General features: G+C 46.7%; 1 protein-coding gene across 15 annotated transcripts in view; it reads right to left on the bottom strand.

Moving 5' to 3' along the window:
* The window catches only part of MSI2 (musashi RNA binding protein 2), a 340,287-nt gene that overhangs the window by 48,100 nt on the left and 273,990 nt on the right, over positions 1-18,197 (bottom strand). For 14 of the 15 annotated variants that reach the window (XR_016438846.1, XM_090025081.1, XM_090025082.1 and 11 more), the window contains exons 9-10: positions 17,810-17,924; positions 7,828-7,902 (exon numbers count right to left, since the gene is read on the bottom strand). Coding sequence is in view for 14 of the 15 variants with exons in the window: in XM_090025081.1 (XP_089881207.1) it covers positions 7,828-7,902; positions 17,810-17,924 (190 nt within the window). In the remaining variant the exon portion in view is untranslated. Of the gene's footprint in view, positions 1-1,252; positions 2,953-7,827; positions 7,903-17,809; positions 17,925-18,197 lie in introns of those variants that run through there. The other variant, XM_090025095.1, reaches the window with a different exon arrangement.

Here is an 18,197-nt window from a genome sequence, read left to right as displayed (position 1 = left end):
TTAAGACTTATGCCAGGCTAAGTTGCGCCTGCTGGAGAACAGTCCGTCTGTATTGAACGTGTTTCCTCTCCGAGACGGTGCAGGGTGAAAGCCATATCCCCTTTTGCAGTGGCGTTATCTAGATCCCAGATCGGTGTAACCAACGGGTGTTTTTGTGCCATGCAAACAGGTGCCGTCCTTCCCAAATCTATGGCACTGCCCCTTGTGGATTTGTTTCGAGGAGCATGGCATTGGTAAGAGATCAAAGGGCAAAGGATTACGGGAGAAAAAAGAAAACGTGGCATGTTTGGAACAGAGGCTGGCAAGTATTTCAACTTGCTTCCTCACCGCACTTTCGATAGGGCGTATCAAGACATCTGTTCTCCCAAAACCCTCCTTCCCCTGCAACCCAGGATATCAGCATAGGAGAGAGCTGCCTTTACAAAAATGTTCCCTAGCTGCACGAGTTACTCAGAATAAATGGGCGACAGATTTGTGTGGGGTGGAAGAAACTAAATTAGCATTTTTTTTTTAAATTACTCTTGAGAATGGAAAACAAACATTAGACTGTAAACTCGTTGGATCAGAGACCATCTCTCGGTGTGCGTGTTACCACCTCGCGCGCTCGTGGCCGGTCCGAGGCTAGGGCTCCTCTATGCTTCAGCAATACAAATAGGAAGTACATTGTATGAAAAGTTGGAGTATTTGTTTCTCCCCTCCCTCCCTCATAAATAAATGATTTGATGCATTTTCAAGGAAAGAAAATCCTAGCAGTGAAAAACAAATTTCCAACACCTGAAGACATAAAGGTAACCCTATAACAACGAGCCACTGCCGCTAGGATGGAAGAAGGCACAAGTGAGATAAAGAAACAGATTTCCACCTCTGCTCCTGCAGCTGATCCCACCTAGGATGGCTCTTCTGCTCCCAAAGAGGTTTTTAAATTGACAATGTTATTTTTTTTTCCTCCTTTCAATATTGAAAGGAGCCTCTTTCCAAAATCAGGGCTCTCCAAATTACCAAAAGAGTTTGCACACAGTACAGATATCAATAGCAGAGATCTCACTGACTTCACTGGAGCAAGACCAGAGTGGCAGTCCCATGCAGTTATTCTTCCCCCACCACCGCAACCGTGGTCCTTTTTTAAATCTCAGCTCTTGACACATTTAAAATATGCAACTGCAAATCCCTCCAACACTGGGTCGCACACTTCAGGTGATTGTTTTTTGGTTTAAATTCTTTTATTCAATTGACATTGGTACTGGTTATTTGGTGCATCCAACCCCAAAAGTGAAGCTACAAGCTAAGAGAGCACCAACACAGCTTGTCCATGGTAAACAATTTATTATTATTTCTTCTACCTCAGTTACTTACAAGGAAATCATTACAAAAAAAAAAAAAAGAAAGAAAAGAAAAAAAGAAAAAAGAAAGCACAGATGAACTATTTACATAAATGGGAAAATTCACAATAGCTGAAAACGTTTGCAAGTCATGCACACTAAGACAAGTTCACAAAAGCAAAGCAATTCATAGCAAAAAAAAGAAAAAAAACAACCAAACAAAAATAAAAAAGCCATACAGATTAAAAAAAAAAGAAGCTATTGCCCGCAGAAAAAATAAAAAGGAAAACTATCCAATTATTACATCAAGCATCTTTAATGAAATGAACAGCATAGCCATGTACGTAGAGCCTTTGACACTGACATTTAAACAAGTGGATTAACAAACATTAAAATGCATTACAGTCCTACTGTAAGCATGCACTTTACTTCTCACAAACTTGTAAAATGGAACAGGTTGTCCTGTTTTGAGGGTGGGGGTGGTGGTGGTTGGGTTGGGGTTTTTTTTAGTAAAATAATTTAGATAGGACTTGTGCGTCCAGCCCTACAACCCACAACTTAGTTTCATTAGAAACTAAGCCGACTTTGGGAAGCGTACGACAGCTGCGGGATTTTTCAGATACTTGCATGGAGGTTTGGAGATACGATTCAGCCCATGCCAGAACCTCGGTTCCTGCGGTCGGCCCTAAGACCTTAATACATCTGCCAATGGTTTGCAAGTGAAGCATGGAAGGAAAAGCAACTGCAGCGTCTGAACAGGCGAGGGCATGGCCCATTTCAAGACAGGGGAAGGGGCAGAGAGGTTGGAAAGTGTGTGTGTGGGGGGAAATTGAGTAATCTAGATTTGGCAATGGGCGGGCAGCTGCCTCCAGGCATCCGGCCTTACTCTGATGGTCACGGCCATCACTGGATCCAACCCTTCTCCCCGCTTTTTCCCTCCAGCGCTGAACTGCCAGTTATTGCAACGTCAGCTACAGAAAGATCCATCAAAATGAAAAGGGGAACATGGATCTGATAATTATGCAGTTGCCAGCTTCAGATTAATTTTCAAGGAAACAGGAAATACATTTTTGAATAATTAGATTCATCTTCCTGGTTTGCCCAATAATCTTAGCAATGGGATACCAGCCCTCCTCCATGGCAATTATGATTTTTACTGCTAATAAATATGCTTTGTATCAAAAAGTGCCAGAATGCCACTATTTATAGCACCCAATCAGCATTTCCATTTCCCTAAAAAAATAATAAAAATTACTTTTCAGAAAGTTTGTGAGAAGTCATGCCTTCATAATGCCTCTAACCCCCCCCGCCCCCCCAATCTTTGTGAGTTACATTCCAAGTGGGCATTAAAAACTCATATAAAGCAGAGGAAACGAAAAAAAAAAAAATAAAGCAAACTCAAGCAGTGAGGATATGGAGCCTTTAAAAATAAGGGAGTCCGAACAATCAAGCCAGCCAGCAAGAGCAGCATTTTTTCAGTGGACATTGATATTAAACATGGACCACCCAGGCTTTCTGTCTCTCTCTCTCTCTCTCTGTCTCTCATTAGCACTGTAGCAAACCCCGATTAATTTGTTATGCATCTTTAAGAACTAGTTGATAAAAATTATGTCTTGTGAAATCGGCAAATAGTCTGCAAAGTGAAATAAGAACAGAAATTAATAGATTAAACTGAAAAGATAAGTTCCAGAAATTTAAAAAAAAAAAAATGAAACAGGATAGGGAATGATTGTAATAATAATAATAATAATAATAATAATAAAAAAAAAAAAAAAAGGAGGGAGGGGGAGGGAAGGACTACACATTGAGTTATAAAAGCCTAAAGGAAAAATATATATAACTTGATGAGAGAAGATAGAACAGTTGCCAAAGTGATTAACATTTCTTCTGCCTTTTGAACTAGGGGTTGTCACCCAGTTTGACAGAATTATAATACGAGGGACGTACGAAAGGAGCATCATTCAAGCAGGCAAACAGACACAGCACAGAGAGCCTTCTTTGCAGGTTATCAAAATGCAAAGGCAACAGGTGGATCGTGACATTTGTAGCATTGTTTCATGGTGACAACAGCACACATCGCATTACGGCGCAGCTTAGACTGGCATTTAAAGCAAAAAAAAAAAAAAACCCCAAAAAACATTTAAGAGGAGTGTCATAAGCCGAAAAGGCACTGGAATAATGCTTCCTGATATTAAAATAGATGCAGTGGCACTAGAGTTCTGGGAAACAGCAACTGGTAATAGCACAGTTTTGCAATACTGTATTATAATACAAGGAAGACTATAATTTCCTTATAATTAGCTGACTTTTTATAGCCCAGCCATCAGCAGCGTGCTATATTAAGGCTTGGTGACACATTTGTACTGTAGTAAGAAGCTACATCAGGGCTGCTCTGTAATGAACCCTTTAAGCACAGTCCTTACGTAAGGAATAATGATTGGTAAGAGCACGGACTTGCATGAAGGTAGGACTTGTTCTTTCATTCAGCCCTGCCACAAGACCGTTCATTAAAATGCAGGGAACCTGTATCGGCAAAATCCTGACGTGGCTGAGAAATTATCCGAAACACTGCCGCTATTCAGCGACCATGGTGATGGGTGGCAGCCTGCAACCCAAAGATACTGCAAACTGTGGTGTCCTAGGGCAAGCCTGGGGAAATCCTGTGTTTTACAGAAGTGGCCAACCACTCCGTCTCCTGTAACGCTGCCGTGGTGGGGGTGAGCACGGATGGAGGCTCTGCATGACTTTGCTCTGCCCTCTCACCTGCTTCCCTTGCTCAGCGCCCCGACTTCACGCATGCCAATGGGGCATAATGGCACGTGCAAAATCTTGCATTAAGATGCGTCCTGGATGCAGTTCAGGCTCCTCCGAACACTTGGCCTAAGTGAAGCTCTGGTGCGTATACTTGCAACACTGCGTGCATTTATTGTGCAGTCACTAAAAGTGGTCCTTCCCCTACCCCTTTCCTCTGCTGGCTTGTAAGAGCTTGCCTTGGCCAAAACCTTGATTACTTCCCAAGCAGGCAGGAGGAACAACCCCTAAACCACCCTGAATAAAATGGCTTCTAGATCTCACATTAGTGGAAAGGATGCAGAAGGAAAATGCAGAGACCAGCACGAGCAGCCTAGGTACATTAAGACATAGCTGCACCGGGGCATTTATTTTATTGATCTTTACATGGGAGATGCGACCAATCAAGGTGGCATTTAGTGCAGGATTCTTGAAACTTTGCACAGGGAACAAGTGATCAGTCAGTTGAGCTTTGCTCTCCTGCTTGCAGCTCCGCCACACCTTCAGGGCCTAGCTCCATCCAGGGGTTAAGATGGGGGGGGAAATGGGATGCACTCTCAAGCCCATGTATGCAAAAACTTCACTGCATCCTTGTTGGAGAGCCAGGTCACAGCCTCAGGCCTTGCCCTGCCTTTCAGGGATGCCAGTTTTTCCAAGGGATCAGAGGACAAGCTAGTTCCCAATGGGAGGAACGCCGGACATGGCCTGAAGATATGGCGCTGCACTGGGGAGCTGCCACCTTGACACCATTTCCCAGCACACGGCCACAACTGAGCCCCGAGCCTCTGGGTCTTAGTTTAGCCGCAAGTCGAAGCAACACGAGAGGACTTTTAAACTCTTCAGACATGATAAAGGGCCTCGGCTGGGGTGGACACCAGTTGCTTCTGCAATTTCCTGCGCTCACTTTTTTTTTTTTTTTTTTTTGAAGCCAACCAGACCAGGCTTTATTGCTCCCCTCCCTGCATTGCTGCACTGTGCCTGCCAAAAAACCCTGGGAGGCCTGTTCTGAACACAGACCCACCCCAGGCCCTTAATACAAATGACGTACTAAAGGCTGGAGCGACACAGTACCTCTCGTTGCCAGGCATTTTCTTTTTTTGGGCACGTTCATAACAGGAGTGATACAGCTCCCGTCAGGTCTTGATCATTTAATTTATTAAATTTGTCTCTCCTTGTCTGCCTTCTCTTCGTGCTGCTCCGTCGGATTCGGGGAGCGGCACGAACCTGGAAACCAGGACCCGAGACAATGCGCAAACGAACTTTTAAGAAGCTCTCTGGCACTTTCTGTTCATGTGCGTGGAGGTCTAATCAGGTGTTGACGTGGGCTGGCGTGCATTTGCGTGCCAGATTTGGCTGGCTCTCTTATTAGGAAGGGCACTTGTGAAAACGGCATGCACGCCGTACAGCTGAGGTGTCAAACTCCTTTTGTGAAGGGGCCTGACAAGCTTTTTTAATTACTGTCTGCGAGCCAGCGTTATTTCCCTCAGTGCCGCGGATCCTCTCGAAGTCAGGGAGAGACCCGAGCCGAGATCAGGAGGAGACCGGGGCCCTGCTACACAGAAAGTGGACTCTGGTGTAGTAAGGGGCCTGGAAAACCAGTGCTGCGAGACACCGTTAGGGAAAAGGTCCTTGCCGCTTGTTGCCTATGTTGATATCCTGTCAGCAGCGCGGTTTGCAAATCTGGATCTCAGCGTGCTGTAATTTGGATCTTGCACTCATGGGAGTCGGGGCCAGTGGCCATCACCCCGAGCTAATGCAGCGCGGCACGGGGTCACGTTCACTTTACAGTCAAGACAACAAAACTCAACTAGCTGTTTTGGGGGTTTTTTTGAATCCCACAGACCCCATTTATCAGTTTGGGTCAGTATTAAGTGGGGACTGTGGCCGTGCGGTGCACTCCCTCAGGGATAAGGAGCACAGCATGAGTACGGCACGCGGCACGTAAAGAGCGTCTCGGAAACAGGTTGGGATAAGGCTTTCAGCGCTCTTTTGAGATGGCTACTGCATTCTCCAAGCCATCCCGTGGGAGACGGTGTCTCATGCTTTGGGCAACGAGTGCTGTGCATGGCTCTGTTCAGGGCAAGCCAAAGCGAGCACAGTCGTCATAGCTCCCTCTTTTCACCGTCCAGGCCAAAAACTGAATGGCATCGGAGAGGTAAAACGCCCTACGCCTGAAGCTGGCTCGGCCTTGGCTGGCCGGGAAAGCAAGCAATCTGCGTACTTCCGATTCAAGACCTCCAAAACCCATTTCATAGGGAGAGAGCAAATGCGCAGAACGGTTTGTTTCTACAGACCGGATGTCAGAGAAAGAGAGAGGATTTTTTTTTTTTTTAAATGAGTACTCCCAGTTTGCTGCGTTTGCAGCGGGGAGAGGGCAGCTAGAGCCTCAACATTTGCAAAGTATGGTCTTGTTCAACCACCACCACCTCTGCTATTTCCGTGGGAACCAGGCTGCCAAGGGAATTACCCTGTCCTGCTGGTTTTAATTAAGTATTTTTACCCTACCCAGTGCAGGGCTGTGTCCCTACTCCAATACTCCACCGGCATGTACAAACATGGCATGGAAAGGTTATCGCTCTCTTATTATATTCTAGAGGATATTCCCTATCAGGGTTTTTGTTTTCTTCTCCACTCTGAAGTGGTTTCCCTCTTGTGTACCTGTAGCATTTTCATTAATGAGATAGTTTAACTTGCTTTCTTAATTAACCTGAGCAAAGCTGCACTTCCAAACGCTCCCTTTCGAAGCAATTAAAGAAAGCAGCACAAGGCAGTTGAACCGCTCGTGTGTGACCCAAGTGATACACACACTAATGACTTTAATGCATAAACAGAGATCTCCTTGCTGCGGTGTCCAGATGGGCCTGGGGTATTGTAAGCCGTAAACACAGCAGTCATAACTCTGCTTGTTAGAGCACCCCTCGAAATCCGAAAGGTGAGATGCTGCTGATGATAGTAAGAATAATAATAAAAAACTTCTCTGCTTGCTAATTTAAGTTCTCACCGACACCGGCATAAAACACCGCATAGGTAGAGCCGGTTTCGGTGACTGCCTCTCGAAAGTGCCTGGGAGGAAGCAGAAGGGGCTTCTCGCGCTCCACGCGTGTAATGCTAAAAGCCAGCCAACCGCTTTCGAACCTGGGGAGTCATAGGATGCTGAGTGGCAGTATTAACACTTCCAGTGAATGGAAGTCACTAAATGCAGCAAAAGTTCAACAGCCACACAAAAGGGAGTGGGAGAACAAGCAACTGGACAACACACCATTAAAACCTAGTCTCTACCAAGGTCACCAGAAACAGCGACATAAAAAAAATAAAGAAAAAATAGATGGATGTTAGACTTTTCCCTCCAGAACTTTATTGCTAACTATAAACTCACCATATAATATGTGTTTATAAATAGTGTGTGGGGGGGGAAGTAACCTCACAAGAGCGGGGGGAAGTATGGTTCTTAAGTTATCGGTTTAATATAGATTTTTAATTTAAAGGATTCTGCTTTCAAATAACCAGTACCAATTTATACAGTCTATTAATAAAATCGTCTTGGCAATCTCTTTTTTTTTTTCCTTTAAAAAAAAGAAAACTATATATATGTAGCCTTAAAATTGTCAGAATTTTTCATTGCACGAGATCTTTCCTGTCTCAGCTTGCAGCTATGGATTGAGGGGCGGGGAGGGGAACGGGGAGAGGGACCTAAATCTGCAAATGGAAATGTACATACCTGGGAATTGATAGCTGTAACTCGGAGCAAATCCAGGATATCCTCGGCCATACGTTGCAACAAAATTTGGGTAGCCTTGAATGTAGAAATGCAAAAGAAAAGAAAGGGAAACGGGAGATTAATAAAGCTTTACTTGTTATTTTTAAAGCCAACACCACCACAAAGGACAGGTGAAAAATGTGACTTTTTATTTTTTTTGGCACAAGGTACTAAAAGAATGAGATTTATTCTTCCCGTGAAGACCTGCCAAAAGGTTTCATTAACATTTTGAAGGGAAATGAAACATGTAGGAGGCACCTGCTACTTTTCTGATCACTTTCTCCTTTCACTATTTGCATGAAGCCTGTCACTCATATAATTAACATGCACTTTGGTGTCTGAAGTCCAAGGATTGTGCATACGTTTTAGCTAGAAGAGTAAATGCCAAATGCTAAGGCTAAACACATAACACAGGTTTGCTCTGACATTTGGAGAGCTTACAATGAATGTACTTTGCTGCAGAGCTATTGACAGTTGGAGATTAAGGTACTAGTAATTCTTCATCCCAGGAGTGTGAAGGACAACAGTTAACACATCAAAGAGTTAGAGGCAGCAATATCATCGAACTGCAGAGTCAAAGAGGTTTTAATTTTTCAGGAAAAGTAAAAATTAAATGACACGAGATTGTGTTTCCTGGAGCGCGGGGTACAAAACGTGCAGTTTGATACCTCGATCTCGGCCTGTTCAAGGACACGTAGTTCAACAAATAAACAGATACGCAAATACAGTGAATGGCAAGCCGCACCCAAGGTAGCCTAAACTTTCGGTAGCCGTGGCAGGCGGTAGGGGGAACGGAGCGGTACATCGCAAGTGGCAGGATGACACAGTGCTGCAAGGAGGGCGAGACCGCTTCCAGTCTTTTTTGCAAGCAAACCTCTTTGAGGTTTCATTAACGAGAGCAAACTAGTAAACCCGTGTGTGCCCTGGGTGAGCAGAGCCCATAGCAATTGGTCCTCTTTCTAGGGGATGCAGGGATTTCATGCAGAGACCAGGCCGCTGGCTTTGTTTTCTCCATGAGCCTTGATTTATAAGATGTCTGATGTACTGCGCAGAAGTCCCCCTTGCCCTCACATGTGTACCTGCACTCTTCTTTATGCCTTGGAAAGAGCAGCTGGGAATCCTACACCTTTCCACCGGCCAAGGAGGAGTGACGCTATTCAGTGCCCTGTAGCCCTGAGTCTGTTTGGTGGTGCAGCGAATACTAGATCAGGAAAACGTTACATTAAACCCATCCAGGGAACTTCATTGGGGGGGGGGGGGGGGGTCCTACATAAGTTTTACATTCCCTGCATGCATCTGTTGCACAAAGGCCCAACTTAAAGACTTCAGGGCTCGATTCTTCAAAGACAACGGGGTAGACCAAGCTCCCACTGGACAGCTTTCTTGCTCCTCTTATTTAAAACTGTGAGGTCTTTATTTCATATCTCCCTCCTCGGCTTTTCACCCACAGTGGCATTACCGGGTTCAAAGAGTAGCGCCGTCCAAAGCACATGCAGCGGTGCAGGGGTTAAGTATGCTTTATTTTGTTGGCATGGAGGCCGATAAGTTAACTACCTTTTCACAAGCCCCATTAGGGCTGCATTTACCAAGACTAATTGTGACAGCAAGCACCGTATGTTCTCCTTTACAAAGGCGGGATTAAAAAATATATATATATTTTATGTCTTCAAACGCCGCCTGCCTCACGTTATCAAAAAATGAGAGCTCTCCGTTATCCCCCCTGGAATTAATGGGCACGGTGAAACTTTTATGCTTCTCCATGAAAGGAGGCTCCCCAGGCCCAGAGTCTGGTCATTAAAGGTTTGATCCAACCCCCTTTGAAATCAAAAGAAATCTTGCTGCCGACTTTAATGGCAATTGCATTGGGACCTAAGGACATCACTTCAGCGGCTCGGTGGTTCCTTCTGCAGTCTTGTATCTCCATCCTTTAAAAAAAAAAAAACAACCAACCCCATTACTAATACGGTGTACAATTATTTTTCTGACACAGCAAGTTCCTCTGTTTCTGATTAGATTTATATGTACATATAGTTTACTATTTATCATAATTTAAAGCTGCAACATAAAAACGCTTCGATGAATCTTGATTACTGGATTAAAAGAGGGCGTAGGAGAAGAGCGGGCTTGTGAACACAAAACAGGACGCTGCGGCTTTAAATAGATATGTACACACGTTGGTTATCCCCTGAATATTTATTTCACAGCTCAACAGCTGGATTCCTGTAGAAATTAATCACCTCTGTCATTAAATCAGATCTTTCAGAGTTAAGCTTTACAAACTGGTTGGTTGTTTTTTTGGCTTTTTTTTTTTTTTTTTAAACAATATTGATAAATGGATTGTTTGCCAACGAAGTAGCCCCATTAACACCGCAGCGAGCTTCACAATGAAAAATTACTGTGCGGAGTGCAACCGGGGCTCGCGTGTTCACTTTTGAAAGAAAAAAGTTTTCTTCCGACTTGCCGACCGGAAGACAGATGGCTGGCGAGCGTGGGGGAGCGCTTGCCACGGCCAGCCCGAGATGTTGCGCTCCAACACGAAGGGCTAGCTAGCAATGCGACCGTTTCCCCCGCTCCGTTGCCTGATCACGCTCCAGGTGCCAACCGGGACGTCCGAGGTCCCTTCCTTGATCCGCTTACCAGGCACACACAGCGTCCCTTTGTGCACCAGCTCACTGAAGCATTTTAGAGCCTGGGCTCGTCCACACTCTTCCTCCTGGATGTAAAGGCAGCCCCAGCAATCCCCAAAACAGACACCAATGCATCGGGGTGGGATGCCGTTATAACCCCTATTCCCTCCATCGCCCATCCACACACCTTATTCCCCTCTTCAGGCTTACTGGATGTGCTAGTTTTTGCCCGTGACAGGTACATTTAGGGCAAGACAACAGGAGACCCGAGGCCAACCAGAAGGGGTTGGCAAGATACCGGTAAGGATGCTTTTGACCCTCTCCCCAACAAATCTCTATCATTTCTAACAACAAAGACAAAGTACACAGTTGACTAGAGAGCGGCTCTCATCTCTCTCTCCCATCACAGAACAGTCTCTAGGTCAGGCAGATGAAATCATAAATTTATAATACAACATTACTTCAATTTTCCTCTTCATTTGCTGCTGCGATGCCCAGCTCTGCTCTAACGAGTCAGAGCCCAATCTGCACAGGGGAAATCGGCTGGCTGAATATCAATAGCACATTAACACCATGCCCATGTGGATGCTTCATCAAGCCAAATTATGGTCAGGCCGACCTATCCACCATTTCCATTAGCTGCCATTCTCATCCTGCACTGGGCACTGAACAATTTATTTGCTTCAGTACTTCTAGTGAATGATCAATCTCGCAGTAATTATCTCTTGTTGCTAAACTCAAAAAAAAATAATAATAATAATAAAAAAAAATCCAGGTTTTGCCTGGATTACCTCCCTCAAAGAGAGACCTTCCTCCCATGAAAGTGCAAACTTCAACCAACAAATCAACTATGCTCCCTCAGCACGACTTTTACCCAGATCAGACCCCTTAAGCCACGATGGCAGGTCCCCCGTATGGTCTCTTAGGCCAGCCCGAAAGTGCTTGTCGCCTGTTAAAAATGACTGACCCGCCTGTGCAGACTGGATGTCACCAGAGCCACATTCCTGCAAACCCAAGGTCAGGCCCCTCCGCTGCGTCGGGTGCTCACAGGAACACGTTATTTGGCCATCGGCTCCTTAAATCTCCCCTCTTTGCATCACTGCAGCAATGAAACGTCACGATAAGCGCCCCGCTGTCCTTGTCAACGCGCTCGCCCGAGGCTAGCTAGAGAAAACACCTCAAACCCAGCAGTAGAGTCGGTTCTGACTGTGCCATAAAAGTAACGAGTCTCTAAACAAGAAAGCACTCGAAGAGGAGGGTGGGCATTTTGCTTATAGGACAAAACACCCGAAAAACAGATTAATTTCGTCTTTATTGTCAGGGTTTTTTTCCCTGGGGGCCTCTGTGTCATCCTATAATAAAGCTGGGCAAGCCACTTAAACTCGTCGTGCCTCAAAGTCATTGCTCGTTATATGACGCAGGGTCATCTAACATCCCCACTTGGCTGTCTGTGCACATAGAAGAAGCAAGTGCCTGTCTCCGAGAGTGGACAGGCAACACCGAAAAAAGGGCAGGAGGAGGGAATGATTACCTACCTCCTCCCCTGCCTCAGTTTACAGGTAGAAAACAGGCACAGCAATGAAGTGATCTGCCTCGGTGGCCATCAGGGGACGGACGTCCATCCTCCTGCCCTTGGCCCTCCCCTCTATCCATGAGACGGCAGTTCTGCCATCACACAAAGTGTCATTTGTGCTTCACAGTCTTTGTTCAGCCTGACGTGGAAGAACGGGGCAATCCTTCGAAAGCCTCACCCCCAAAAATGACACAACATGGTCTACAGTCAACAAGTCATGAGGTCGGGACTGGGATTTCTCTCTCTCTGCCAGCACGAGGGGCCAATAAACTGCACTGCAAAGGGTCTGGACATCGGGGACTCGCGGTTGCTTGCTTTTCAAGCAAATGCAAATGCTCAAATCAGGACCAGCGAGCTGCCGATGGCTCGGCGGCTTGTTGGGTGGTTGTTTGAAGGCGATTTTGCACCCGCAAAAGAGCTAACCCGGCACCCGCGGGTTGTGCTGTTTGTCGAGAAGGCCTGCTGTCAGTACGGTTTTTCTTTGGCCTGTGAAAACAGTGCCGAGACGAGGGCAGGCAGCTACGACCCCTCGGTTGCGAGCGCACGGTCTGGGCGAATGCAAAAACAAAGCTGGTTGTGAGCGGAGCAAGGAGGAGGGGGGAGCGCACTTATGGAGGAGCAGCTGCAGAGCGGCAACTTTTTCCTTCGGCCCAAAGGGTTGAGCTCCCTCCCGCACGAAGGGAAATGGACAGTTAACTGCACGTGTGTCACGGCTTAAATCATGCCGCAGACTGCAAAGGGGGCTTCTTGGAAGTCCAGGATGGTGGCTAAATGCTCTGCAAGGCACCTAGGAAATGCCCACTTGACAAAGGCCTGACTGCCCACTTCCCCGCTGCATGGACTCTGCTGGGAAAGACGAATGACTTTCTTTGAAGGGCACGAGCCTCTTTTAACGCATGAGCTCAGCCCACCCAGACTGAATGTGTTCAGCAGTGCAGAGCCCCGCGTGTGCACCGATAAGAGGCTTTCTGAAGTGTGGGGCTCGTCCCAGAGCGCTGTGCAGCACTCTGCGGATATGCGCTTTCTGGCGGGAGGGGCTCCCAGGCTAAAAGGGCTCTGGCTTTCTGCATCTGTGGCACAGAGAGGGCCTGAGCATCCCACCCCTCCATCTCATGCAGGAGGTGGCTAGGGAGCAGGAGATCGGGCTTTCTCCAGCATTGCTAATGAATATCCTGAATCTTCCCGAAGAATGCATGCAAGACAGAAAGTCTGAGCCTGCCCCGATGCAGCACTGGCACGGGGCCTGGATCGCCAATCTTCCTGGAGACCTGGGCCTGACGAGACGTGCTCTCTGCTTTTGTTCCTACCGACCCGCCACTGCAAAACGGGGCTGCCCATCTACCTCCGGAGTGGCGCAGCCACGGCGAAGCCCTGCGAGAGCCAGTGATTAATGACAAAGACCAAGTGCCTTAATAGCTTCGAGGGAGTCACTCCCTGCTTCTTCACTAGGGCTGTTGCGTGCATTTGCTTCCCGTTCTCTTTTCTTTCCGCAAGCATGGGAGACGGTGACCTTGGGCAAGGACTTCCAGAGACCAGGATAAAAAAAAAAACTTGCGAGAGCAGCTCTAATGCATTTAGTCTCAGACCGGCTAAATATCTAAAACCAGTAATGGAATAATTCTGACGACCGCCCCGTGGGATCTTAGGAAAATATTTGGCTACTTCAAAATCTCCCTCCGGCAATATGTTGCTTCGTATGCCTCATTGTTTGATGGGTTAATTACGCCCTTCTTCCGCTCAGGGATGGGGCCTCGTTGCTATGTTGTTGCCAGGGGTTGGAAATGAAAGGTTTTGATTCCATGCTGAGCCTCTGCTGATGTGCCCAGTTTCCAGCCTTGAAGTGAACTTTTATGGCCATCCCTTTGAAACGGGGATTTATAATGGTCACTCGGACAGCCTGGGACTTGCAGGGTGAGACTCTGTTATTTAGCAGTTAATTATTTAACACGCTCTCAGTGCAGCCACCAGGACTAGGAAATAAAGGGGGGTGGGAAACAAAACCAAACCAAAAAGCTGGAGCAGATCATTAAGTGCGTGCCCTTCAGCACGAATCAATCACTCATTTGGAGCAAGTCACTTGGATTTGAAACCTAAATAAGAAGCTGCTCCGCGCAGGGCAACCAAGACACGCACCGCGCGCACGGCAGGGGTGCTTGCGTGGCGAGAAAAGACTTTGCCCAAAACACGTGCACGCTACTTGCTTTTAGAGGGGAAAAGATGCGCCAGCCTAGGATGTCTCTCAACATTTCTCAGTTCAAATTCCCCTTTCAGATCACCGGTTCACACCGATTTCCCACTGATGTCAACCAGAGAGCGCAACGAGAGAGTCGAGGTTCCCAAGAGCGAACGGAAGAGTTTTGCCCTTGGGATTTTTGCCTAGACTGTAATCCCACGGCATCCACCTTAAGCACTGTCTGGCAGACAGGGTTCACGTGGTGACGTATAACCAACTCCCCTGCACCGAACTTCCATCGGCGCTGAAGAAAGGTGCTAAAGAAACTTGCCAGGACGTCGGGAAAATGCACATGGGTTTTCCAGAACAGGACGGTGTAAACCCAGGACAAAATTTCCAAACTGGGGTCTCACATGAAGTGGGGGAAACTGGGGAAAGCGGGAATAAAATACAACCAGATGAAGGAACTGGATGCCAACACCCTTGAGCAGGTTGGTGTCACCCCCCAAAACGCACTTAATTCAGAGGTGAAACACCTGTCGTGGGAAAGTCCTCCCCTTTAAGTTTGGGGGCATGCAAAATGGCAAAGCCTCATAAATGGCCTAATTTTCTCAGGAACAGCGGACACCCAGGAGCAATTCTTACTGACGTCGGCATGAGCTATGGACACTTGGGAAAGGTCGGGACACTTGCATAGAAAGTTAGAGTTGGAAAGGCTCTCAGGAGTCGCATCTCGTCCAACCCCGTGCTCCAAGCAGGACCAGCCCCGACTACATCATCCCAGCCAAGGCTTTGTCTACTCAGGTCTTAAAAACCTACAAGGATGGAGAGTCCACCACCTCTCTGGGCAACCTGTCCCAGTATTTTACTACTCTCCTAGTGAGAAAATTCTTGCTATTATCCAACCTAAACTGCCCTTGCTGCAACTTGAGCCCATTGCTCCTTGTTTTGTCATCTGCCCCCACTGAAACCAGTCCAGCTCCATCCTCTTTTGAACTGCCCTGCAGTTGAAAGGAGTTGAAGACTGCAATTAAATCCCCTCTCAATCGTCTCTTCTGCAGACTACATAAGCCCAGCGCCCCCAGTCTCTCCTCACAAGTGATGCCCTCCAGCCCACAAACTATTTTTGTTGGCCTCCACTGGACTCTCTCCAATTTGTCCACATCCTTTCTGTGGTGGGGGGCCCAAAAGTGGACCGAGTCCTCCAGATGTGGCCTCACCAGTGCTGGATAGAGGGGAATAATCACTTCCCTCGACCTGCTGGCAACACTCCTACCAGTGCAGCCCAGTCTGCCATGAGCCTTCTTGGCAACAAAGACATACTGTTGGCTCACATTCAGCTGACTGTCCCCTGCAACCCCACATCTAAGACCTAGGAATAAAGTTTGCATGAGAAGGGCCCTAAGCACAGTTGAAGTCAGCGTCCCAGCTATGCCAGGCTCCTGGCAGGATTGGGGGGCCTTACTCTGTGGATCATACACACTTGGGATGATTTCAGGCCTCAAGTTGAAGCAGATTTACAGCGCGTAGGTGGCATTGACAAAACACCGCATTAAAAAAATAAATAAATAAAAGTGAAAAGTGCTTTTTTCCCCCCACTTCCCTGGTTAGTTTCTTGGGGTATACGCTTCCCTCTTGCTTTGCACTGACACCTTTTCCACGTGCCAGCTGCAGAAGAGACCCCGAGCGCACCCTCGGGACTAACTGCTGGCCGTCATGGACTGAGCGAGGGAGAAGCAGCTTGCCACTGCCTTCAGTCCAGTCTATCCTCCTAACTGGAGAAAGCAGCAGCGAAAACAAGGGATCGTCCATTCTTTGAGTAAGATCAATGGGCACCATGAAGATACAGATCGTGGTAAGAGTACGGGCCAATACAAACCGTTCAAAAACAACCGGACTTTTAAGAAAAATGAAAATAGGGGGTTACTTTGTCTTCTGATGGTGTAGACTTCAAGCCTCGCATCTCTTCAGCTACCGTCTCAAGAGGGAGCGGCTCTTTTACATACGTATATACCGTCTATAAAACAGATAGCTCTGCTCATCATATGCAGATTGACTGCATTTATTTTAAGCAGGGGAACATCTCCTCCGTGAACCCGTCATTCAAATAAGCAGCCAAACGTGGGTGTACTTTATAGCGGAGTTATATATAGGGGTATATAGTAGCTGCAATTCTCAAGTATGCAACACACTCTTAGCACTTTAAGACCCCTTTCCTCCTCGCCCCCAAACTGCAAGATTGGTGACAAAATGGCACGGATTGGTATCGCATGTTCAAAGAAGCAGCAGGGCCTTGACTGGTCAGGTGGGCAGGAGGAGGGAATGAAACAGTGCAGGGAAGAGAGGAGCGGGGAAAGGAGCTCAGTTTCTGCAAAATAGCATGTGTGAGGTGGGGGGGGGGGGGGTCACCTGGTGCATCTTTAATGCATCACTTTTTCCTGCTGGGTGAACTGTAGGGGCAGACGGGGGAAACCCCGCTAAGTAGGGAGGAGGGAGACAAAAGGACCGCACACAAAGCACGTACATCCCCCAGCAGGGGTCTGGACTGGGCCAATCCACCTCCACCGCTAGTGCTCAGAGCCCACCCTCTAAAGAAAAATAAATGTGGGGGCAGGGGACGGGGAAATCAAACTGCCTTGGAAAACCCATGCACCGAGGACTCTTGCCCAGCCAGCGAAGGAAAGATGCGTTTCAGACCAGGAAGACCTCTACGCGCCTCCTTGCCCCGTGCGCTGCGGATACGGCAGGTGAGAGCGGAGGGCAAGTTCAATACCACAAAGAGAGAGAGGAAGGGTGAACGATATCAGGTTTCCCAAAAAACACGTTAGCAACGGCTTAGCAGCCTCCGTGGTAAATCCGAGGACAGTATATCAAGAGGCTGTCAGATTATATAGAAAGAACCACCATCTAGGCAGAAACAAATGAGAACCAATTATAACTAAATAGACCTCCTGCACAAATAGAATTTTGCCATTAAATATCATTTATCCCATTTAATTAGTATTTTGTGGACACAATGCTCGGGACTAAAATACCGTTCTGTCTCCTTGAAACTTGTAATTATTGTTGCGACCTGCACTATTATGCATCTCCCCTGCTTTCTCCATCTTGCATGCCATTTAGAAACAGCAAGATTTTCAATTATCTGTGCTGAACTGTCCAAGATACCTTTAAGAGAAGGGGAATAACGTGCGACTCAATTCCTCTAAAAAGGAGGAGAGATCATTTTCAGTCAGAATGAACACGCTGCGCCTTTCATCATTCTATTTTTGTGAATAAGAGTAAAACAGCCTATTTAAAACATCCATTTAAATGCAAATTGTGATATCCCGGCAAGGGGGAAAAAAAAAAAAAAAATTAATCGTTTACTATAGACAGGATTATTTCCCCACTATATTCCACCCCCCGCTCCCCCACCTCCCACCCTTACCGCCGTTAAATTGCTAGACCTGCAGCCTGTAAACGTTCAGGAATTTGCAGGCTTCTGCACCTTTAAGCGTTCATATTGAGGAAGACAAAAATAGGCAGATGCTTGCTCTTTAAGTAGTTGCATAGTTATTTCACACTTACCCAACATTCCCATCCCTAGCATAAAAGCGTCCATGGTATACGGTAATCCTCGCGCCCTTCCTCTTGTCCCTGGTGGAAACATCACTTCTTTAGGTTGTGCTTTCTTACATTCTACCTATTGAGCAGAAACATGTACAAATGAGATGCAAATGAATTCCATGTAAATGTCAAATGCAGAACCAATCTAGTTAAGGGGGAAACAATTATTTTTAGCTTCCCCCTCCCCAAAGGTGAGTTTTAAAAATAGCGTAAACGGATTTAAAAAAAAAAAAAAAATTAAAAAAAATGGGCATGTCTCTCTCAAACACACAGCGCAAAACTCAGTTCAGATGATCGAATGCAGACTTCAATCGGTTGTCGCGCTCCAGACGTGAAAACCTACACTGTT

The sequence above is a fragment of the Crocodylus siamensis genome, chromosome 13, assembly GCF_052110815.1.
Source record: "Crocodylus siamensis isolate JL-2025a chromosome 13, ASM5211081v1, whole genome shotgun sequence".
NCBI lineage: Eukaryota > Metazoa > Chordata > Crocodylia > Crocodylidae > Crocodylus > Crocodylus siamensis.
Note: the sequence above shows the minus strand (reverse complement) of the source record. Positions and strands in the feature narration are given on the sequence as shown.